Source organism: Strigops habroptila, chromosome 1 (genome assembly GCF_004027225.2).
Source record: "Strigops habroptila isolate Jane chromosome 1, bStrHab1.2.pri, whole genome shotgun sequence".
NCBI classification, from domain to species: domain Eukaryota; kingdom Metazoa; phylum Chordata; class Aves; order Psittaciformes; family Psittacidae; genus Strigops; species Strigops habroptila.
Genome location: NC_044277.2, coordinates 112358252 through 112383353, shown reverse-complemented (window position 1 = coordinate 112383353; position 25102 = coordinate 112358252). Strand labels below are relative to the sequence as shown.

At 38.2% G+C, this 25102-nt stretch overlaps 1 protein-coding gene across 9 annotated transcripts in view; it reads right to left on the bottom strand.

Moving 5' to 3' along the window:
• The window catches only part of EPC1 (enhancer of polycomb homolog 1), a 63837-nt gene that overhangs the window by 14453 nt on the left and 24282 nt on the right, over positions 1 to 25102 (bottom strand). For all 9 annotated transcript variants that reach the window (XM_030504122.1, XM_030504133.1, XM_030504095.1 and 6 more), the window contains 9 exons: positions 9012 to 9171; positions 7442 to 7587; positions 7148 to 7354; positions 6627 to 6775; positions 5065 to 5221; positions 3366 to 3542; positions 3178 to 3267; positions 2943 to 3091; positions 1383 to 1735 (listed from right to left, as the gene is read on the bottom strand). In XM_030504122.1, coding sequence (XP_030359982.1) covers positions 1383 to 1735; positions 2943 to 3091; positions 3178 to 3267; positions 3366 to 3542; positions 5065 to 5221; positions 6627 to 6775; positions 7148 to 7354; positions 7442 to 7587; positions 9012 to 9111 — 1528 coding nt within the window. In that variant the 5' untranslated portion in view covers positions 9112 to 9171. The remainder of the gene's footprint in view (positions 1 to 1382; positions 1736 to 2942; positions 3092 to 3177; positions 3268 to 3365; positions 3543 to 5064; positions 5222 to 6626; positions 6776 to 7147; positions 7355 to 7441; positions 7588 to 9011; positions 9172 to 25102) is intronic.

Genomic DNA, 25102 nt, shown 5'->3' with positions numbered 1-25102 from the left:
CCTATTTTAGGAAAAAAGACTCTATAGGGGATGTGTGTGTTTATTATATACACACACAGACATGTACTTTAAACTCAGCCAATTTTTCAAGTCTATGTGATTTTCAGATGTCACTAATTGCTCCTTAATACTTTATAGTGCATATGTAAGCTATTCATCGCATTAGTTTTGTTTTCACAGTAGTAACCTTACTCTACCATTTCGTCAGAGTTCAGACTGGTCACTAGGCAGAGGCTGCCCTCATTCAGTTCTGAACTTGGTTGATTTGAAACACTAGAGGGGCAGAATTTAAATGTCGTACTTAGATCACAAACTAAAAGAGCCTTCAGTTTTATCCCTAACACATTTCCAGCAAGAAGAGTCATAAAAGAGAAAAGAACTGGGGATGAGGATAAGGACCTACTCTAAGACAGCACAGAGAGGAAGCATGAAATAAAGCAGCAGAACAAAGCTGCCCACTAAGTCTAAAAATGCAAAGAGGAAGAATCTGCAGAAAAAACCCAACAGGTGGTGTAGGGAGAAAAGGTGCAAGATATATTGGAAAACACAACTGAAGTCATTTGATACCAGAGTAACACTCTTGGGTTGAGCAAATCTCCAAAACACCCACCCCACTCCAACATTATCCAGGTTTTCCATCTACCCTCTGATCAAAATTCAAGTTTACATCTAGCTATGTAAATACCAGTCTTCCAGAGTGAATAACCCAATGTAAGAGTGATGCCATTCAATAGTATTCCAATTAAAAAACAATTAACACCACATCAAGTTTACTCAATAGTCGGGTCCTCAATTGTGTAATTCAGGTTCTGTAAGATGTAATCTGCCACTTGCTGACAAGATGTAGAGGTGATTAGTCTGAGAGTTTTACCAAGCATGAGCAGATGCATCAGTGGGGGTGGGCTGGGTATTTTTCAGATGGGAAATGGCATTTAATTTCAGGTAAGTTCAAAGAAGAATTTGTAACATGCCGGGATTTTAAACGGAAGCATTTTAACTAAATATTTCCCACCACCACACCTTGTACTATAAAAAATTTGGAACGTAGTATTTACATCAACATTTAAATCAACATATTTTTAATGTTAAAAATTCAGATCTTCAGAGTCAACTTAAACCCTACACAACAGTGGTTTCCAAACCTTCGTATTTCTAAAATAATAATTACACACCAAGGTAGCATTTGCATAAGTCTGAAATGTAGTACACTACTGCTAGCAACAAATACAAATAAACACTCTATGTAGCAAATAGAGATAAAAGTGAAGATGGGCTGTTATCAAAATAGACTACAATGTAGAGTATGGATGACCTAGTGATACTCTGCATTTTCTGAGCCAAGTTTAAAATTTCTAGAAGCAAGTTTGTCAAAATGAACGTACCAAAATGTGCTGAACCACTGCTACTTTTACTTTGTATAGAGGTACTGCATGTCTGGGTCCCGGGTTGTGCTGTGCCTGTTCGATTTATACCCCTGTATAATTTCTTACAGGAGAGTTCGTCATTGTCACTGTCATGTAGGGATGGTGTCCGAGGCCTAAAATGCCGCCATCTACATGATTTGATATTGACTAGTATCTGACTGAGGTCTTTTGAGAAAGATTTGTCCGAGGTATTTGTTTCTGAGGTATTGGCAAATTGACTGATTGAAGAGTGTTGTGATGAGGAAAACATTTCCAAATCCAGCTGATGAAATGTATTATCGTAGTCCGAATGCGCTCTGTCTAGTAGCACCCTAAAACCAGGAAAACAACACAGAATTACACAGTGGCAAGAAAATACGAAGGAAGTCACCACTTCGCCATGTGTGCTTGCAGATGACACAGGGATAGAAGAAACTACATAAAACTGTTCTAGAACAAGCACCCCAACCAGACACAATGCATTATTATTTTACAGTGAGTAGAACATGAGATTTCTCTTCACATGTATATTCTAGCTTTTACTGTTTGAGCAGCGGATGTACATTATCATGTATATATTGAGACACTGCAAGAACACTCTCTTAAAAAAAAAAAAAATCAGGCTGGAAGATAAGAGTTCCACAATGCAAAGAAAAAACAAAACCCAGAATAAACTATAAGTGCTTAAGGAACTTCAGTTCAAAAGCCTTACTCCCACGTGTACCGAGTATACCTACAACCATCCCAGTGCAGTGGGGATGTCATACATTAATTTCCAAATCCCCTTGCAAAACCCCATTAAGGACTTCCAGGTCCCATTCTGATTTTGCTGATACGCCAGACTTGCTAATATATGAGGAGGTGCTAAACATTAACCTGAAAGCCAAATCACATCCTTACTTTTTTTTAATTAACATTTAATATAAATGGACCATTTTCTTAAAGACATCATACAATATTTAAGAAACAGCACTTATACACTGAACAATTTATAAATTGTTTTCAATAATGATGCCTAGAAGCAAAATATCTGAACGAAGTCCTTAATTCTTTGGTATTTTTGACAATGTTTGAAATTTATCAGTTATTGTCACTTGCAAGCATTCCTCCCAAAATTCTCCTCTACAACTGCCAAATCACCAAATAAGGTCCAAAGTCAGAAAAGCATTTTTTGAAAGAGTTGGGGTTTGCTATTTTTAAATACTACTATTTGAAGACATTTATGCAAATCGTTTAAACACAAACTGCCAATCACAACTGAAAACACGTATGTATTTTCACTTCAAAACCTGGGGAGTGCTAGCAATAAGAAACCTTAGAACCATTTAAGTAAACAGGATTAAAGCAGTTCCCACTACTGCAAAATAAAAATGGAGACATTAACCAGCTAAGGAAACTTGTATCAAATGGTAGCATTTAAAAAGTCAATTTCTCTGATGTCTCCATTCTTGAGGGATTTGGGTTTTTTAAACTTTGCTGTTTATGTCCAATTTTTTTTCTTTTATTTTTTTAAAAAAGCAACAATAATGCAGCACTTACCTTCCACCACGGCCGACCCGTCTTCGTGCAAACCCAATACACCTCTGGGGTACGGTGAGGGTGGTTAAGCAGTATCTGTAACGCACATCTCCTAATCTTCCCTCTTTAGGGCTACTCCATGGCCAGTTGCCAGGTTGGTCTAAATGAGGCTTAAAATAATTTGTAACAATTAAACACAAGGTATTTTCCCCACAATGATGCTCTGTCTTATGCTACGTAAGGAATTTTTACTTACAGCATAGTACTGACAGCCTGCTTTCCGACGGAAGGCAAAAGGACCATCGGGATCATTTTCTTCCTCAGCCTCCGAAGAGCCAGACAAAACCTTTGAAGAGACAATGAAGTGTGTATGTAAACTAGTAAATTGATGACTTTTACTTCTATTCTGACCTTAAGAATAGCATAGAACTCTAGAGGTCCTACCTGGGAGAGAGGTTCTTCATCTGAGCTAGGAAAATCATACTGATTCAAATCTTTAGCATTAAAGACTGGCAGTGCAGCAGGACTTGTCTGTTGAGGAGTAGCAGCAGCAGATGAAGGTAAGACTTTTGGCTTCTTCTCATACTTTCTTTTGGGTCTAATAACATCAGGTTTATCCTGCTGCAAGAAAGTAAAAAGCAGCATAAAATTACACACACAAGCAAATAAGATTAAAATAGGAGTTTAAGAAAACTCCTATGTAAGGAAGCTAAAAAGTGAATGCATATCATTTTGATAGCAAAATATGCAGTCACAGAAACATAGAATGGTTTGGGTTGGAAGGGACTTTGAAGATCATCTAGTTCCAAGCCCCCTCCAATGGGCAGGGACACCTCCCACTAGACCAGGTTTGCTCAAAGCCCTGTCTAACCTGGCCTTGAACACTGCCAGGGATGGGGTACCCACAACTTCTCTGGGCAACCTGTGCCAGTGCCTCACCACTCAATCATCATGAAACTCGGTTGTTTCATGAGTATTTGTATTTCATTTCCAGTAATTGAAACATTTAACAGACAAGGTGAAATCAAGCACTGTTTGCTCAATCCATGTTAGATAAAACACTAGCAGTTAAGGTAACAGCACTATTTTGAAGAAGTATACCAAAATATATATAATGATCTGCATGAGGCACCATTTTTATTCACTAACATTTTAAATTGCTAGGCATTAATGCAGTGTTAAGGAATTACTAAGTACCAAACAATGCTTTAAAGACAAAAACAGAAGTTAGACTTCTCTTTTCCCATACTATGCAAAGTCAAGTTTCAGTGCATTTCCCAAGTTTCCATGAAACAGATTTTTTTCAACCTGCAAGACACTGCATTGACCCAACATCACTAATAGATAAGTACACTCCAGCCACCTCAGTTACAATGCTCTGCTATCAACAGAAGTATTCACTGATTCAAGCCACCTTGTCAGATGCAGAGCAGCCTTTGGACATTCTTCAGTTATAACCTGAATTTTAAACAAAGACTTCTTATACCTCAGCATTTCTCCTGTGTTACCTGACCTATTTAATATGCTCAGTTGTTGGCACTGTAGCTATGCTTTGTATGACACAAAATTAAAGCCTGTAGGAAAAAAAAGTGCTGGTCAGCTATCTAACTTAAGCAGGATTATTTGATACTTTACTTAAATATAAAGCCAAACAAAAGAGATACAGCATGCTGGGAATATCAGCGGATCATATTTAAAAAAACCCAAAACAAAACAAAAACCAAACCAACCAACAAACCTCCACAAAACAACCATCCAGATTAAAGTAATTGCATAATTTAGAACAAGATATGGGTTTTACCTTATTAGTCCTATCTTTGTCCAATATTTAGGTAATAAATACAGTTTTGTTCAGGATAGCCTAACTTTATGGACAGTATTGGAGAAAAACACTCCTATCCCCCAGAATAAGAATACAATTGCATGTATCCTTTTGTTTGTAGTTGGTCTATACTTCCTTTATTTCTGGCAGTAGTCCGTATGTTATCCTCACAACTCAAACAGAATAAAGCATTTTATTCCAACTGCAGCTTTGCTAATCTGTTTCCAGTCTCAAGAAGCTTTCCCCTCCTCCCATCCTAAAAATATTGTATCTTGCATAGTAACAGCATGAACCAGAAACTCGGTTACTGACATTACTCACTTTAACTTTATATTCTTTCAGTTCCATAGCTTCTTGGTGTTTAAAAGGACTGCTGTTAGTCACAGGAATGATGGGAATAGCATAGGTAGGTTTAATCGCCTGCCGCTGTGCCATGACCTCAGACATGATCTCTCCACTGTAGTCACCCAAATTATACCTGAAATCAGAAATATTTTTTATTTGTTGGAACATTTACAATGTATGTCTGTTAAAGAAGTGCACAACAGAGAACACAGACTAATACTTGCATCTTGGGGTACTGCATCCAGGACAACAGTAAGAAGTATAGTAAGTATTATTGCAGAAAACAGGACTAGGAACATGGAAACTTCATTGCAATAACTAATACTGACAAATAAATTAAAATGATAATTCCCTGTAAAGTCTGTAAAACATCACCAAAATACAATACTGTAAAGGAGAGAAGCAGAAACCAGAAGGAAAGAACAGGAAATGGTTTCCCAATCCCCTCACTTGGGGACAGTACTAACAAGTGTTAGTTAAATGTATGTTAAAACATACATTTATCACCCAAAAGATTTTATACAGTGAGGCAGAGTGCCTTATTTATGAATCCTCTCTCTTTTGTATTATGGAATATTTTCACAACAAGCAGACCCATGAAATATACTGCATTTCAAGTCCTGTGGAAAGTGCTGAGTTGAAGTGCAGTTTTCCATTCTGAGGAGGGCATAAGAGTCTTTCCTCTATTCAACAGCTTCTCTTCTTGAAAAAGCTACTGGAAAATCTTTGAGATTCTCCCCTCTCTATTTCTACTGAAAATAGTCACTGCTTGAAAAAACTGCCCATAGAGACATTCAACTTGTCTCCCTAAGCTGCCAGACATTTAAATGAGTTTTAGAACTTTAAGATACTGACTCATAACATTTGTTTTCAAACATGGATACTGAAGCCTATTGAGATTCTAAGTATCAACCTAAAGAACAACTTCACATTGCAAATGTGATCCCCACTTGACCAGGAAAGTGACAGCTGACAGAGCAGAGCATTTGGTCTTAGCACAGCTGACAAACAGGATGTCAAGAGAAGTGCTAGTTGGAGATGACTCACAGAGCAACATTTTATACTGTATGAAATGCTTGCTTGTTTTCCTCAAGAGGGTATTAGATAAAGCTTTGATAAAAAAGAGTGAGGATAATGAAGCAACAGGAGAATGGTAATGATTGGAAATGACCTTAAAATTAGCTGGGATTTCCTTAATCTACGTATTTAACACAAATTTGCAACTGAATTTACCTGAAACTAAGAGCTCTTTTCCTGTATAATAGATAGGCTATATACATTCACTTGAATATACGTACACATGTAACAAAACAATGTAGATGCGTGTGTTGGGTCACTTTGCCATAATAAGCAACTTCCTGACGTTTTTTTGGGGTTTTTTCCCCCCCCTCTATAACCGTATACTAAAATATGCTTTTCCTGTAAATGTGAAAGAGTAAATACTTCTAAAAACCTCTCACTATTCTAAGCATTTGTGGGAATCCATATACGAAGTAGTTTCCCCAAAGCTTTCTGCAGCAAATTTTCAGTAACATTACCTCTTTTCCATAATTTCCAGTGTTAAATGTAGCAACTCTCTCTTGCTTTTTTCCCTCCTCTTTATCATCTCCAGGATGGTTACTGCACGACTCAGATCTCGACGCAGCTTAAGCATCTTCTCATAAGATGCTTCATCATTTTTTCGATTCTGTAGATACATAGTGTATACGTTTCCCCACATCATTTAAATAATATTGTTAAAGTTCTAAATATTTATATATTACAAGAAAAAATACATGCTAAAAAGAGAAGCATGTGTATGTTATCAATGAGCTACAGCCTACCAATGCTCTAAGTAGGTTTAGCAGATTTAGTGAAAAAATAATGCATATAAACTTTTGTTCAACAGCTGCCCTCAAGTAGTTTCTTTTATGCTTTTCCCCTTGCAAATTAAAACAAAAGAACATCCCAACTTTTACTGCTTTATACTACATAGCGGAATTGTTTCTTTATATAAGCTACTTTTCAAGAGACAGGAAAAGAAGAGAAAGAAAGCAGAGGGAGGAATAGATTTACTTACTTTTCGTGTCTGCATCTTTTCTGTTCGTCTTCTAAAAGCAACATAAGGGTCATTTGTGCTGGAACCATCTCGCTTTTCTTGTTTCACTGCTGGTATAAGAGAGGGACCTCGACAGTTTTTCCTCTTTTTAATCCAGTACTCATAGACTTCTCTGATCAATTCATCATCTTCCTTCAGCAACAGCTTGGCCTCTTGCAGGCTGACTGGCTAAATGTAAAACCCAGCATGTCACTTTGATATAGCAATACATAGAGCATGTATTTCAAATTCTTTGTATTCAAAGTACCACTGTACCTGCTGACCGCTGCCCTTTTCTAGTCTGTCTATCATCTCCTCAAACTGCAAAGCAGAGATGTCCATTCTTTTCTTCAACTTGTTGACAAAGATCTCATCTTCTGAATCCAAGTCATAATCCGGCTGCTCAGCATCCAAACTAAAAGCTAAACACCACAGTGAAAGTTAGTTTTACTATAGAAATGTTCTAATAGCAGTGTTTGGAGTACACACCAGATTATTCTGAAGACAAACCCAAAATTATTTGTTTGAATGTTGTAGTAATGCTACTTTGAAGCTATATCTAGTTTCTTCTTGGAGAAAACAAAACAAAAACAACCCAAATAAACCAACCAAAACAAAAAAAAACCCAAACCCCACACCATTAAAAATCAGGAGTAGAGGCTGGTTATCTATTTGACTATACATTGCTAACGAAAGCTTGCTGCTGGTCAAACCTCACTGCTTTCAGTAAGAAACTTTTAGACTGGTCAAAATTTTCAATGCTGCATATATATTGTATTATCAACACTTCAGACTTCAGTCCAAACACACTTCAAAAGTACAATGAATACATTGTAGAATACAATGCAGCTGAAAAATCACCATTTCAGCTGTTAAACCACTAGACAAGAAAAAGAAGAATGAAAAAGTGTAACCTTAATATCAGCATGGAAGACTACTAGTATTAGTCTCTTCATTTGCTTAGAAGCACAGCAACATGCTCTAGCCTACCTGATACACTGGAAGATAGGGCAGGGGGGTCAGACCAGATGACCTTTAAAGGTCCCTTTCAACCCAAACTTTTCCACAATTCTAATACTTTAAGCTATCACTGATGCTCAAACTGATGTAGAAGTCTAACCTTTAACCAAAGTTAATAAGGCACGAGATCTGTTTAAATGACACAGATACTATGTTTTAAATTCTACAAATTACAACGCAAAACAGAATTCTGCAAGAGATTACATTTTTTAAATGTTTTCAAAAAGTACATGAAGTAATGTGGTGTTCACATGAAGGGTCACATCCATACAGAATAGCTGCTATCTCCCAACAAAAACAAAATCCGAGCACATCTGCAAGTCAACAGTGGTATCAAAACCTATCTACTTTTAGATGTAGAATACTTCCATGCAGGCAGAGGCAAATGCTACTACTGCTGCCATTTTTGCTTGGCTTCCCAATCCACTCTACTGTCATTATATCCTGGTTAAGCTTCAGGGGACAAGTACTCTGTTTCTTAACTATGTATTATATGTTCTCCTCTTCAAGTAAATTTTTGTCTGCCCTTCCTAATGAACCTAAATTTCTCTGCAAGCTGTCACTACTAACAGAAACAGGCCTTTGAGATTGTGAAATGCGAAGTATTAACATAAAGAATCAAGAAGGACATCTGTCTACCTCTTGATCAAGAACTAAATGTACCTTTTCAGCAAGAAGTACATTATTCCTTTATGTATTGGAAAAAATAAATCCTCAGAAGTGAGTCGATGTGAGCTCAATAGACATTTAAGACTCATCTTTTGAACTAACACTAGCAAGATAAAGTTCTGGGTGCAGATTTCAATGAATAAATTACTTTACTTACGCTGTATGTGAATCAGCTGCTTTGGCATTTTAAATTCTCCAGGATATATAGATTCATAGTATGCAATATTACTTTCTGCTTCCGGAACTGGTATAACCATGTTATCCCTCTTCTCTCCATATACTTGTTGTGCTGAGATAGCCCGCTGGAGATGATGTTCCTATAAACAAAAAAAGTCAAGATGAAAATAGGAGAAAATATTTTCAGAGCACAGACCTTTTAAAGTTGAAGGAAGTCCATTTATTTGCAAGTGCTCCCATTCCAAATCTGAGACCAGACCTAAGAAATCGATATCGCAACCTTCACTCGAAATACGCTCCATAAACCGGAACATTTTTCCAGTAGGTGGAGCTCTCCCTCTTACACAAACACACACAACACTTCAGTTACTAAACTTAGTAAGTCAAGTTGCATGTTCTTGGCTCACATAAATCCATCTTTACGTATTTCTGGAGAGACACTTATGATTGATTACACATACAGATTATAACAAATAGCTGCAGACAGATATTTACTCTGGTATTATTCTATATTTGCTACAGCCATTTATTGGCAGTGATGTCAGAAAACCAGAAAGGAGGCCTGCTATCATCTATTTAGAAGAGAAACTACTATTTTTACCCAGATAGAGGATGATTTCTAAAGACATTCTCATTTATTGCAATGCTTTCCATTATCCTCCTTTTCTCGCTCTTTATCTGTCAATTTATTATTAAACTATAAGTCATGAGGGTGAGAATAATTAACCTTCAGAAATATGCAACTGTTTTTCAAGCTCGAAAATAAATTACGTTTATATCTGTTACTACAACCTGAGTAACATCAGTAACATTACGAATTCTAATAATTTTCTAACGCTACTATTCAAATGCATTCCATTCTTCCTGTGGTGCTGTCAAGGCAGTAAGTAGTATCCGCAGCACTACCAACAAAAACTCAACATGGCAAGATGCGCGCATGTATATAAATGGTTTACTGACAATGTAACACAGTACTTTTTCTCTAGTACCAAAGCTGGTTTCTTAAGTTTCTAAACTGTTCCTTTCTAGGTGCTCAGTAAAGCAGTGCTGCATCAGTTGTGCCAATACAGCTACCACAGAGCTGCTATAAACCACATTACTGAAATATTCAAGGAACAGCAGCAAAATAGTGGCAGGGTAATTGGTTTTAATATTGAAGTAAAAGGTATCAGCGTTCATCCATATGATCTGATGGTATCTTTGTCTGACATCAATTTACTCCCTCTTCAGTACAATAAAGGCAATTAACATCTTCCATCTAAACTTAAAATAACAACTACAAAATAGGGTTTGTTGTAAACTCCAGAGCTAGCGCAGCCTCAATCTAAGACCTGTTCCAAGGTGTAACTGCTGCAAGGATTCACAGGATTCTAGTCTATCTTCACCTTCAAACAAGCTGCAGATATTTTTTTCACATCTGACCCCTGTTAAAAAGTCTCTTCATGAAAAGAGACTACTCCTGAGAACATGACATATCATACAGTCACGAGTAAAAATCACTGTACTGATTTTGATCCTCTAGCATTTGTTAAGTGCAGACACATGTGTCACCTAGGAGATGTGACCGATAGAATTCTTTTTTCGGTATGGTACAAAATAATGTCTTTTCTGCCTTTTAGTGAAGCACTGCTGCCAGACACCTGGCATTTGTATGAACAGTCACAATTCTTCAGGATTTTGTCACAACAGCTCCAACTGCTGCAGAACGGGGAATTAAGCTTAATTTTCATATAGTATAGTAGGATTCTATGTCAAAGACATGGTAATAACCAACGTCTTTCGAATAACAGCAAAGGCTTACTATTTTTATAATCATATAAAGGATTCCTGGCACATTTATCCCAGCTTGTGTTTTTAAACACAAGAAAATGTTTTGTTTCAGGGGAGAGGGTCAGACACGAAATTAAGACTTCAATGTCTGTGATCCACTTCTGATATGGAAATGGGCACTGCTAGTTAATACCAGTACTCCATACTGACTTCCTAAAAGGCTTCAGTAACAAATACTTAAAGGAATTTTCACAATGTTGTTGAAACAGAAGCACAAATCATAGTATTGCCTGACTCTCAACCCAATTACAAAAATACTCAGTACTTGAGCTGGGAGTTTTAGTAGTTAAGTTTCAAATTTAAACAGGGGAGATTCAGGTTAAACATAAGGAAGAAGTTCTTTACTGTGAGGGTGGTGAGGCACTGGAACAAGTCGCCCAAGGAAGTTGTGAATGCCCCATCCCTGGCAGCGTTCAATAACCTGGACTAGTGCGAGGCGCCCCTGCCCGCGGCAGGGGGCTGGAACCAGATGATCTTAAGGTCCTTTCCAACCCAAACCACTCTATGATTCCATGACCCACATACCGTGAAAGCAACTGGATAAAAGTTCATCCACTGAAACAGCTAAACTAATCTGCTGTTCCTATCTGTTTCAATTCATCACAAGAGACATGCCACTAAATAAACAAAAATAAGCAGACAAGGTCACCTCCCCTTTACACCCCCATGCACCAAGTTCTCACTTATTTGGACAAATCAGCAACAGCAACTTTGCCCCCAACGTCTCAGCTGGTAGCTCTGCACTTCTCTCACCTGATAATACATATAATCAGGTGCAACTGGTAACTTTTAACATGAAAGCACATTAAACACCTACCATTAACTAACCTGCTGCAGCTTACAGTTTCTATTCTGCAGTCATTCTTTGCTGTGATTACACAGCTGATCACTCCCTCCCAAATGCAGCACCTCATTTAACTGAAGCTTTCTGTTAAAAAAATGCAGTGGTTTCCTCAGTTTGTCAGTTTTAATTCCAAATCCTAATCAAACATGCTGGCTGCCTTTCATGTTATCTTGATTTAACATGTAGATGCTGTAGCCCAAGTCACTCCTGAAAACACCAACAGGCATTCAAAGAGAGACCTCGCAGAAGTTTAACACATCTTTTAACTTTGAGTGTTCATCAATCCAGACATTCCGATCAGACATATTTCCACTATACAGCGGTTTCTATAATACCGTTTCCATTCACTGCATATCAGAGCAGTATCAAAAAGCATTTTTTTAAAGGTCAAGATGCAACTATGCACCAGGCCCCTTGCCAGCCACAGTAAGACTGGATTAACCAGGGTTTGTTCTTGAAAAACTCGTATTAGTTGTTCACAAAAAATAAGAATCTTTCAGGTGCTTACTGGGGCCAAATAATTTAATTGTCCATATTCCTCCAGGAACTGCGTTAAGATAGCTTATTTGTAACCCTTTAGCTCCCACCTTTTCAACAGGCTGTCATGGGGGTCTGGGCTGGGATTTGTTTTTTTGGGATGGGGGGTTATGTTTTTTTTTTAAGCAGCACATTGCAGTGCCTTTTCCCATTCTCTGGAACACCATCTGCCTCTCAGAAGTTCTCAAATTGCTGTGAAATTATTTCCCTGTTTCTTTATATTCCTAGCATGAATGTTAGGTGGGTTAGTCAAGCTCAAATGCTATAATTTGTCTTGTTAGAAGGAAACTCATCTAACAGCTACCTCTACAAGACACAGTCTTGTGCACCGTGTTACCTCTGCCTCATGCCAGACCGGACCTATGATGACAGCTTAGGGAACCAAACCTACAGAAAGCCATCTCTCTCCTGCTTCCCCTGAAAACAATTAGGAACAACTAATCTTCTGACAAATTAGGTCCCTGAACTGCTGGAGCAGGTGGGGGGGAAGCAGTGGGGAAAGGAAGAGACAAAGATGATTCCCTTTGGTAGCCATTTAACCGACTTAAGCTGCATCACTAAATTAAAGAAAAGCCAAAAAATATTTTTAAAATGAACACCAAGGGGAGAAAAAAAAAATTAAGACTGAAGAAAAGCTATGGCAGATAAACATTTCAACTATCTCAGTACCAAATACAATCAAGAAGATTTACTACAAACACTTACAGAATATTCTCATCCCACCCTGCACTAAATTTGTGCTTAAAGCTACTCAAAGACTTCATTCAAAACCTAAAACTCTTCTTGCTCTTCCCCCACCCAGTTAATTTTCCATCAGGTTAGCTTCCTGCACTGGCTCATTATGTGGTCAGACAATCCCAGAGCCCGAGGGATGCAACAGGACCACTCAGCCCAGAGACAGAAAGTGCGTGAGGGAAAAAGCAGCTTCATCATTTTTGAAACACACAGCTAGTAACATGAAACAGCACCTATTCATCCCACTATATTCCTGTCCAGAAAAATACCTGGACAGTTAGAATTCCAACACTTATCATTTACCCTGCTCCTTGTTTAAACAAGCAAAAGCTCAACAACCACCTTCTTCTTTTAGAAATTTTCTTCTAATTAGTCTACAGGAAAAGCCCACCAGAAGAGCAACCCTTCTTCTAAGTACCCAGAATGTAGCAGGGCAGGATGTACTTGGATCTAAGGAAAATTACGTACAGACACCATTCTTTATTCTGTAGTATTCCTTTCTCTTGATTTTACGATACCAATTTTGTCCCTTGTATCCAACTCTTATTGCATCAATATTACCATACAGACTCCAAAACAAAGAGTGTGCACGGTAATAGGTAATTTAGGTAATCTAAAGCAAGTTGGCAAGCAGGAACACAGCAGAGCAGCTCTCACTGCAGCCTGAAGGAACTGGAACTTCTGTTCTGCTCTGGGAGGCAACAGCACCTCTCAAATTATAACGCAAGGACATGAGTGTAATTCTTCAGAATGAGTTTAGTAGTTGCATACTTGCTTCATTTCTAGCACGCTACATTTAAAAAACCTGAATGACAATAATTAGGACACAAAATAAAGGATACTGTAATTGTGGTTCAACCTGACTACAAGCAGGCACTCTTGCCTGCAGTGTAGACAAGCAGAAGCATGGCAACTGGAAGCTGGCAGCGTTTGCCTTCTTTCACATTCTGGTAACTCTTGGTAAGTTGTTTTTTGGCAACATGACTGTTAGATTCCTATGGTTTCTCAAAGAAAACTGGCACTGACAGAACAACAAAGATTCCTGTGACAAAACATTTACTCTGCAGCACACCTTAGAGACGAAATTCAAAGCAATATAACCACAACACAATGCATTAAAAGACGAAGTGACATGACCCTGTCATTAACAGCTGAACAAACAAAAGGGACAGAATGCATGTTACTGTTTTAGAAAGTCAACTAAAAAAAGAAAAAAAAAATATATTAGTGCAGTAGCAATGAGTGCATCTTCTTAAGGATTAAAGAAACAATCTACTGGTTTGCAATGTGACTGCGTGTTTCTTTAAATAATTTATCCAAATTATTCCAGAGCTCTTAAAAGAAATAATTAAGGCACATTCATTTATGGACATGACCAAAACAGCCAACTCTTAAGTCCACTATGTAGATCAGAGCAGAAATTCTCCAAATTCACAAGCCTGTGCACATCATAATCACATCTTTGCCTCCAAAATACAAGAACTATAAAAAAGGACATCACAATTGATTCTGTCATTAGTAGGAACCACATCAAGCCACTGCCCAGCTATTGCTCTCCACAGACCTGCTGATTTACACCAACAGGACTGAGGAGAATCCTCTCACACCCATCCCTTGTCTGACAGAAGTGCTTTCCAAAGTTACAATCTTACAGCTCACACTACAATGCTTAACGTACCAGAACCGAAAACAACCACCTGTTGAAACTGGTGTCCTTAAGAAACATTAGGTTCACAACAGTCACACCAAAACAGATCACAGCTGAGACAGAATCGAGGACATACAAGCATACAAACTCACAGACCTGTCTTTAATACTCATTCTACCTTCTGGCAACTTGTGATCCAGAACTCTCTTGGGAAAACCCCTAAACACACAAGAAGAATTCAACAAAACTGCAGCTGATCTTAAACACAAACACATTACTCTATAATTAAGATGAAATTAAAAAAAAAACCCAACATTAGGAACTGGGAAAAAAAACAAAAACAAAACCAAAAAACCACCAAACCAACCAGAAATTGTTAATACGTCATTCAGACGTGATGAACTGGTGCAAGCACAACCTGATTCCAGGCTATAAGATAAAGATTTTTCGTTGCTAAATTCACTGGGACAATACTGTTCCTACACCCAGGTTATCTCACATCAGCAGCATTTACTGGTGGAAGAGTACTGGAGGACAACACAGCAAAGTTGCCATGAGACCCCACTGCACACCAAGCCCATTCAGACTACCCATCACATAAAATATGGCAGGGACTACTGAAGCACTTCTGTGACCTACTGTCTGCAAACCACTCCCCAACCTCCTCCTTGTACTTGGCTCAGTGAGCTTTGGGGTATGAATCCTGTCTCCTAGCCATATGGGGATTTCAGTAACCTGCGTGATCAGAGAAGGTAGCCTCTTCTGCAAGAGTGACAGTCAACCCACTCTAAATTAGATTTGTCCATAGATTCAATCCAATAAATCTGTGCACAGAAAGGAATAAAATGAGCAAACTGGCTCATTCTCTTCACCTTCTCCTCCTGTTACCACATCTTAGTTATCCTGCAACTTACTAATCAGACATATTTTAAATCCAAGATGAGAAGGATCACGGAGACTGATCTCAGAGAATTACATGCAGTTTTTTTAATTTTTTTTATGCCACCCCTTATTCCTCACTCACACTATTCCCCTCCCATTCCCAGAACCAGTTCAGGCATCAGAAGTATGTTTCTGCGGAACTCTCTGGGGGTTAGTTATCTGCCATTGCAAAAGAAAGGGCTCACCCAGGGCCAGGCAGACGTCAGGAATGCTGCAAGCAAAGGTACAGAACACACAGCCAGAACACAGCAGCCATCTTGGATAACGTAAACTGTTCAGACACTCCAGATTTCTTTTGCATTTTTCTTATCTTTAGGGCAGCAAGTGGCTCTGGTAGCTTCTAGCATGACTGGAAGCAAAAGTGCTCAGTTCTTCCTAAACAACAGGCCTCACAGCTTATTAGAGAAGCACTTATTACTGAAACATAACACACACTTTTCCTTTTACTACCTCTCATACATATCCAGTCACACATAACTACAAGTAAAACAGCAGAGACATTCTGACAAGTTTGTTACAGCATCTTTAACAAACAACTGCTGGCGAAGAGCTCCAATCCTGATTGGAGTTGTAATGCTGAGGGCAATGTGATCCTGCCTTGAAGAGCAGAGAAGCCTTCAACAGGTATTCTGGCACAAGATGAGTCCTTGAATTACACTGATCCTTGACTCTGAGATACCAAAGCCCAACTCCTGAATACCAGCTTATGGATTTGACCTTTGATAATGGCAAGACAACAGTTGTGTTTCTAAGCGTACTGTCTTGACCTCAAGTACATGGATATCATGTAATGTGTTAGCAATACTTTAAATTTGGTAACAACAAGCACACATGATCAAAACAGAAGTGGTGGATCAACAAAGCAACATTATGACACTCCTTGATCTCCCCTTGACAGGTCTTGTAAGAACACAGTAGATCACTTCCACCTCCCACAGCAATTGTAAGCCATCTTTCTATTATGACCACTAGTATATATGCACACAGGGTAAACACCCTCTCACAAATTTAAGCTGCCTGAAGATTCACCCAAACCACATGGCTGTAACCTTCCCTTCTGAAGCTACCAAGATCTCTCAATGCCCTGAATCATTCTATGCAGTAGAGAAAGCTGTTAGCATAGCCTAAAACTGCTTTTCCATATTCCAAACCTGGAGAAAAACTATGGCGGTCACTTCTGTTAATCAACTGAAGTCAGTCTCATGAGTAGTCAATTAAGAAGGATTCCACTGTAATTACTGTAATAATTAGATCTCAGCTACAAATGTCAACTTAAAATAGCAGCATAGGATTAAACAGCAATTACTCAGTGAAAATGTGATTTAATTTACTTTTTAAAATACGTGGGTTTTGCAATTAAGAGACTATCACGAAACCTTCCTAATTATTAGTCTATTTGGAACACTGCTTAGAAATGAGGTCACCCACACCATCTTGAGCATCCTAGCTGACTGCTTTTCCCCCATGTTCAAATCAGATGCTTATAGGAACATGCAAGCAGTCTGCCCTTTTCTTGGGAAAATCTTGCTTCCAACAACAAATTACTTACAACTTCTAGGAAATTTTCACCTGCTGTGCTTCTTCAGTCAACGATGGTTGTGAGGTGGAGGACACACAGGACATTTGACCCAGAAGTCTAACAATATTATACTAGAGATCACAACTCTAAAAGAAATGGAGAGTGGTTTGCTGTCCTGTTACCAGAAGACCAAAAAGAATTATTAGCTTCTCATTTTAAATTACTGTGGAAAACAGATAGGCAGAGATGAAGAAATTAATGAGATAGACTCAAAACACGCTAGAGGGGGTAACGTACACAACCTAGGAACCCTGGGAATCAGGAAAACTCCAGAATTTAACACATACATTAAATACACAGTACAGTTCACAAATGGAATTTAACACCTCAGTCTTCCCAGGCACAGGTCCTGTTCAGACTACCTGAAACCAGCCTGACTAAAGTGACTCGGCTGCTTGCCAAATCAACAGTGCAGTACATGCATTCAGAACCACAAGACTTAGCATCAGTTTGAAATATTTTATTTAGGAATTGCTAACAGCTTAATACTAGCAGAAGGAGCTATCCCACCTCCTCAGCACTGCTAACAGCCATAAAAATTCCCCATCTTTTCCTCTGTAATCACTTTGACTCTCATGGAACTCCTCAGCCTATGCAGCCTCGTAACCCACAGAGGGGAGGGGAGTTATTCTTAGGCAAGTTGCCTGCTGTGAGCTAAATCAGTTCACAGACAGGTGATGTAAAGACCATGGCAAGCTCTAAGGAAACAGTGGAACTGCCTCTTTTCAATCTCAACACAGTTAAACCAGGTCAGTCCATCTCGCATGACTGCAGCACGGATTCCAGACTTAACTGCAAACTTAAGTCCCCCTTCATTCCCACAGCCCTGCTGTTCCAGCTGTATTATTGTAATTTGGGACTGCAACGCATGAAAACTATTTCAGTGATCTATATTAAACATAATAGTTTGAATCCTAATATAATACAATATTACACAAATTAGAACATTGTACAGTACATACATAATACAGTAAATTATCCCTAAATAAAGGATTCTAAAGAACACATTAAGATGCTTTTAATGTATTACTTAAGTCGACCAGGGCATGACCTCCACACTGAAATCGGACTGTAACACAAAATTAACTAAGATTTGATACAGTTTACAAGAATACAGCTTTCAGGATACAGTCTACAACAGAATGAGAACTGCTCTCAGAATTTAACCTTTCCTTATCAAAGGTTTCAGCTGTGAAGCCATTTAGGAGAGCCTGAAGAAATCTTTATAGCAAAATTATTCCTCCCTTGTATGGGGAAAATGGAAGTGGAACTTCAAGATTACTTCATCAGTTGACTCAAAATAAAATTGTATCAAGTACCCAAGCTAAAAGATAGGTGCAGCAATATACTGCTGCTTGCTTAAACATTACTGTGTGTCAGCAATACCGCTTAACAACTCAGTTTTGGATGGCAAAAGCTGTACACCTGGATTCCAGCATTTTTATTAGTTACAGGGACTCAACAGAACTGTTAACACTACTGGACACTGATTAAAAAAAAGCAGCGTCATTTGAATAACAAGTAATATGTAAACCCAACTTCACAGCAACCAAGTTTCTAGTCTGTTTCACTACTTTTCTGAACACTACTAATATGCAGGTGTGCATAGGGTTGTGGTCCACCATAGACAGGGTGCCTCAACTATTCCAATTACGTATCATAGTAGAATATCATACACAGCACTGGGTGAAGTTAAAGCCAAGTTATAAATCTATATTTACATATATAACAGGACTTAAAAAGAAGTCAGCTTAGTTGGGTGAAATTTTATACTACATTTTTCTCAAAGTTTTCTATGTCAGCTACGGGAAAAAAATAGTAAAAAAATCTACAACTGCTTCCATAGCAGTTGTTCCTCAGGCCAGGTTTTCAAATGCTCCTCATTAAACCAACCCCTTTTCATTTGCAGTTAAGGCATATCTCAATCTCGATCCACCAATCAACTCCGCAACAGTACGGAATCAAGACAGGTAAGGCAGAGAAAAGCAGCAGGCAAGGGAATAAAGCCAGAACATACAGTCTGAGGAGCACCTCTATTTCTCCAGTACCAGTCTGCTGAAGGCTTAAAAACATTACCTTCCACAGGCCAGGCTGCACAAACTGCAGCGACTGACAGCTTCCCAGATCTACATATGCTCAAAGATTCTGAAGAGAAAACAAGACTAAATAAGAACAGGATTTGGATTCTTTTATTAAAAGCATTAAAAACAGATCTCAAGAACACCACTAGAGCTACTATTTTTTCCCTCAGAATTTGCAATAAGACTCCAAAACTTAACATTACCTGGAGCTTAAAGGTCAGAACTCTAGACACCAAAATGCACAACTACCCAATAATTAAACAAACATCCAAAACTGGTTGACTGGGCTAACATAAATGCTAGGCATTACTAGTAACTAAACATCAAAGAACACAGAAACAGTTATGGAAACTAACTGCATCACAAATGTGAGTTTTGTCAGAGTGTCGCTTTGCCTGACACTGTCTCAAAAAGAAGCCCATGGGCATCCCTATAGTGACCAGTAAGAATGACACAAAAACCACAGCAGTTCTCTCTCAGAGCCACAGGGTTCCAGAAGCTGGGAGTGCAAGCTAAATTTATTTTAGTTTTTGTGTTTAGTAGTCTGATATTTTTTTCTTCTATGAACTTTTTAGTCCAGCGTGCGCTATACAACTCTGTTGTTAATAAAGAGGCTGGAGAGACACCCAACACATATGCAACTTTATTTCTGGTTGGGGGGAAAAGGCAAATGAACAAAAAATAATAATAATAAAAAAGATAAATCAGTGAATGAACTATGGGGTTTACACAGGTTCTGCAACACACAAAACTACAAGAGCTGTACCTTCCCTAAGATTGCTTCATTTACAATATTCTTGTCAGGTTTGACTACCTTTTCTGTAAAGTATAGTTTCATTACCTCAAGCAGTCATTCACATTTAAACAGTAACAGAACTTGACTGATACTTATACTGAATATCATACAGTATTCAAGCTATGTGGGGACAGAAAATCACCAAAACATTATCAGAAAACCAAGTACTGAGATTTCTTTAAATCTGTTCATTCACAAATTAAGGCTCAGCATCTTACATGAGACAAGTAAAAAGAAGTTTGCCATAACCACCACAATCTAAGCACCCTTTAAGAACTCACAGGTGCATTCCATATAAAGAGCTCATATACAACAGTTCAGTTTAAAAATTCAAACTACAGAAGCTTCTAGAGCATCACCTTAAGTTAAGCTTATTTCCTATTTCAAAAATAAACAAGAAGAACTTTCTAGCATTACTGACTTCAGTGCTATCGGGAATAAAGTCTGTAGAAAAAGCACACAGTGAATCATAGTAATGACTAAAAGCTGTTAAACAAGCACATTTTTGTAGACTCCACAGTATCTGCATTTTAAATACTTTATTTCCATCATGTGTTATGTAGAGGAATAAACTGTCAAATACAGTGACAAGCACACACCTGAGCTGCACAAATATGCACAGGCTGGCAAAGCATATACCTAAACTTGCCCTCCAGTAACTGCGCCAAAGGTATCAAAGTCACACCTCATATTCCTCCAAATTACAGCTTTTGTTATGAGAAAGAAGGACTGCATTGCAGTTTGTAACTCTTAGTAAGAGAACCTGCGTCATGTACTTAGACAGCAAGGTATGAAGAGAGCTGCTAAGACATTTAAGAAAACTGGAGTACCCCCCCCTCCAAGTACAAATACTAGAAGAGACATACTCAAGAGTTACATTGCATAAGGCATCTAGTAAAGATGAAGCCTACCTAGCAATTAGTATGGAATTGCTCTAGTCAACTACATTTTGTCAAAATATGTTAACAAAAACCTACCAATACTTTATTTACCTTTTAGCTGCTGTATTTACAACACACACCAGATGAGAATTTCAGGACTAACATCACAAAGGTGGAAAAATGCTTCTTCAGTAGTGATGGTGACAGGTGCAATACTGAATAACTTAAAATAGATTTTTCCAAAGACTACACCACTGTGATGAGCTTATCTATGTATTTCCTGCTGCAGACGTCAGTCTTCAGTCTGCAAATCTACATGTTTAGACACTTTTCTGGACTTAAAATGAACATTGGTACATTTGAATGCATAAAGGTGCTACCTAGAGTAGAAGCCTGTATTAGGCTGAAAGGCTTTGACAAAATATCGACTTAAACGTTTCCTGATCAGTAAAAATAGGTTTTGAACGACGAAGTCTACATGGGCCGCGAGTCAGGCGCCAAATCACTATTCTTTATAGGTCAGCTATTCTTGGTGTCTTGTAATCCCCAAGTTTATTTAGATTGCTCTTAAACCCGCAAGACAAACTAGCATTTCAAATTCATGACCTTTTATGTGCAATTATGATCAAACTTGGTTTTAAGGCTTGTATAAACACTGCACAAGACAGGTGAGAAACAGTAAAGTCACGCAGCGAAGGGAACGAAAGGAAGGAGAAGAGAAGTGAATAGTAAAGGTTTACTATAAGGACTAGCATTTCCTCAATGCATTATAACTGCCATCGTTATTCTCTCTGTGCATGCAGTGAGTTAAGTGTCTGACTAGGACAAATAAGACTACTGAATGTTATTTACAAGGAGACAGCATCAGTTACTTCAGGCCACTCTGTCAGCTTTAACCCAGACAACTTTTTGCTGGGTTTTCTTTTGCTTGCTTGATTGGTTGGTCAGTCCCATGTTCCCTCCCTTTCCCACCCTCTCTGCAAATGAAGTGGCATTTTAACACCTTTCACTTACTCAGCATTTAAGCCACTTTATGACCTTCATTTATAAAAAAAAAAACAAACCAAAAAAACCAAAAAAAACCCCCATAAACCCAAAAAACCAAACCCAAAACCTAAAAAACCCAAACCAAAAAACCCTAAAGCAAAACCTACCAAACAAACAAACAAAAAAAACCTACCACAAAACCAAACAACAACAAACACAACACAAACCCTCCACACCTTTCCATTATTCCTTAGGCCTTCACTCTTTTTGTCTATTGCACTAGTAAAAGCCTCTAACCACAACAGAGATTAATCATACTTGATCTCTCAAGGAACAGATTCTTGTTATTTCCTCTACCTCTCATAGGCAGAACAGTTGAAGCCCATTGTGCCGGTCACGACACAGAGCTGTGTGTTTCTCTACCACGTGTGCAGCTGCAGACTGTTACTGAATCTTAATGGGCAATTCCCGGCTACAGGGGAATATAGAGATATGAACATCCACACTTCAATGTGCCTATACATTTTAATATACTGATGTGCAGTAATAGACATCTTAGAGACTACTTTGTGCCCTTCTCAAATACTAAGTCCAAGAATATAGCCCATGTATCAGCAGAGAAACCCATTTACAGGACTTCAGAAAAATATGCTCTTACACTAGACATCCTACTCCTTCCCGTCACCGCCTAGTGCCATGTATACTACTAAAGGACTACTTCAGCTATATTACCATTAATGAGTGTATTTATAAAAAAAATTTACTACACTGTATCTTGAAAACCATCAACTTGACACTGCATACATTCTTAGAGAACAGAATTCAGAGCTGCCTAACATGTTACGCCTTGAAATTACCAATTATAGATTCAATTTCATATTGCTTACCACATTAAATGGTTCAATCATTCTATACAATTCCTGCATTTCCCTCCATGCTGAAAACAAAGGAACAAATAGTAACTGATCAGTAGAAAAGAACATTATAATGCAAGGTGAGAAAAGACAGGGCTAAATGTAAAACGTGTTGCTAACAAGAAATTCTAACAGAGATAAAGGACTTGCCACAGTTTGCTAACACAAAGTCTCCATTGTACTTTGTACTATACTTAAACCCCAATGTTGTGGGTAGGCCGCTTCCTTTAGGTTTATCAACAGGACATCAACGAAGTACAGAAAGAAAAGTCTTCAAAACTAATACTTCAGAGCTTCTTATAATAATAGCTTGAAGACACCTAAAATGTTTTTCTAATCTTTTTCTTTTGCATCTTTGGATATTTCTGACAGCACACTTGCTCTGGTAACTACCTACCTGAAGGTCTCAAATACATGGTATTTTAGGGCTTTTTCCTTACATAGGTGTTTTATTAATTTCCTGACTGGTAAGTTTAAGGGAACTACCCCATGAAGTACTGTTAACTATCCACAAGACAATGTATTCCTACTTCCTCCATCTATTCAGCATTGTGACAAAGATTTGACCTAGTAGAGTCAGTTCAGTAACTGTAAGCCAAACTAAGATATGTCCTCTCCATCCCTGGAAATGATACTGCTGCCAAAAGCTGGTTTAGGACCTAAAATTCCAACTCCACCTGTGCAGACACTGCTAAAGTGGCGGTCTACTTCCTTCAAACCCTCAGCAGTAAGTACTGTCTAACATTTTCAGGTAGTGTGAAACAGCAAAGCGGTAAAACTATCCAGAGAGTTAACTTCTCAGCTAGTATTTAGCTCTATGACCATCTGAAAAGAAATTACATCACAGCTTAACTCATACATGCACACTCACTCTCCTTGCTAATGGTGGGAATAAACCACAAAACCAAGACAAACATCCAGTATAAACACAGATTTGAACTGTACATATACTCCCGACCACAGTGCAAAACAGTCTGGGATGGGAGACTCTCCTCTCTCCAACTGACTTATTGCTTAGTCTTCCCGTTCTCTAGTAACTCAAAACAGCGCTTCTTATCTTGAGCACAGCTTAAAGAGGTCAAACGTACATTGCTGAGAGACAGGACAATGCTATTCATGAGAAGACAAACATTGGAAAACATTCAAAAATTTTTTTTTTCCAGAAAATTATACCAGGGAAATTACAGTATAATTTAATACAAGCCAAAACAGAATGTCAGATACCTCACTACTTCAATTTTTCAAATTGCAGAGTTTGGTAAACCACCACATACAACATTTAAAAACAATCACGTTACTATATCATGCACGGGGACCTTCTTTACCTGCTGAAATACATCAGTAATGAATACATTGAGGACTTGGTTTTAGAGGTTTGGTTTTTTTATAGGCTCTCATTTACCAATGGGAATATCCATTCACGTTTTTTCCATTACTTCCAGACAGCTTTGGAACTGTTATCTTCTGACTGGACTAGTCCCGCGCATACCCATGATGTTAGCACTTACAAAATTACAGCTAGTAGATTGTGGTACACTTTCCTCAGTAACTTACGCTTTCTAGAAGCGCTTCAGAACAAGGGGGTTAGAACTAGATGATCTTTAAGGTCCCTTTCAACCCAAACCATTCTGTGATTCTCTTCCCTCTCCAGCTTCTTCAGATTTTATCAGTGCTCAGGTTTTGTCTTTATTTCCAGGACATTCTGTAGCCTGCACTCCAACTACCTAAAAGCCATCTGAAGCTCCCGAAGACAACATTTAAGAACTATCATCTACCAGCTCAAGGTCTTTCCTGAAGTAAAATACAGATGCTATGGAAAACCAGGCCAGACATAAGGGTTAATAATGCATTAACTGCAACAACTTCCTCCAATAAAGCCCTGAAGATAATCAGAAAACCTCACTGCTTTCTGTTCCAGCTCAAGACATGCAAAATTTGTTTTCAATACTTAGCTACCATTAAGCAAATTTCTAAGCATCTTCTCAAAATAAGACACCTCAGAAGAACATTCAAACAGTCTCATACAGTACTTGGCCTACTTTATGACCACAGCATCTTCATCAGAAAGCAGTGCTAGTGTACTCTTTCTTCTAAAAATCCCAGAAAATAAATGGCAAGAGAAAGGCAAACAAGATGTTCGGCAAAGAACACATAAATGTTAAAGTGCTGAGAAACAGAAGAGCGTGCCTAAATTTATCCATAAGCACCTGAAGGATCCCACAATTAAACGCACTTAAGGGATTCCAGTAACTGTACAAAATAAAATATCTGCAGGGCTCAAACTCAAGCTGGCTTTT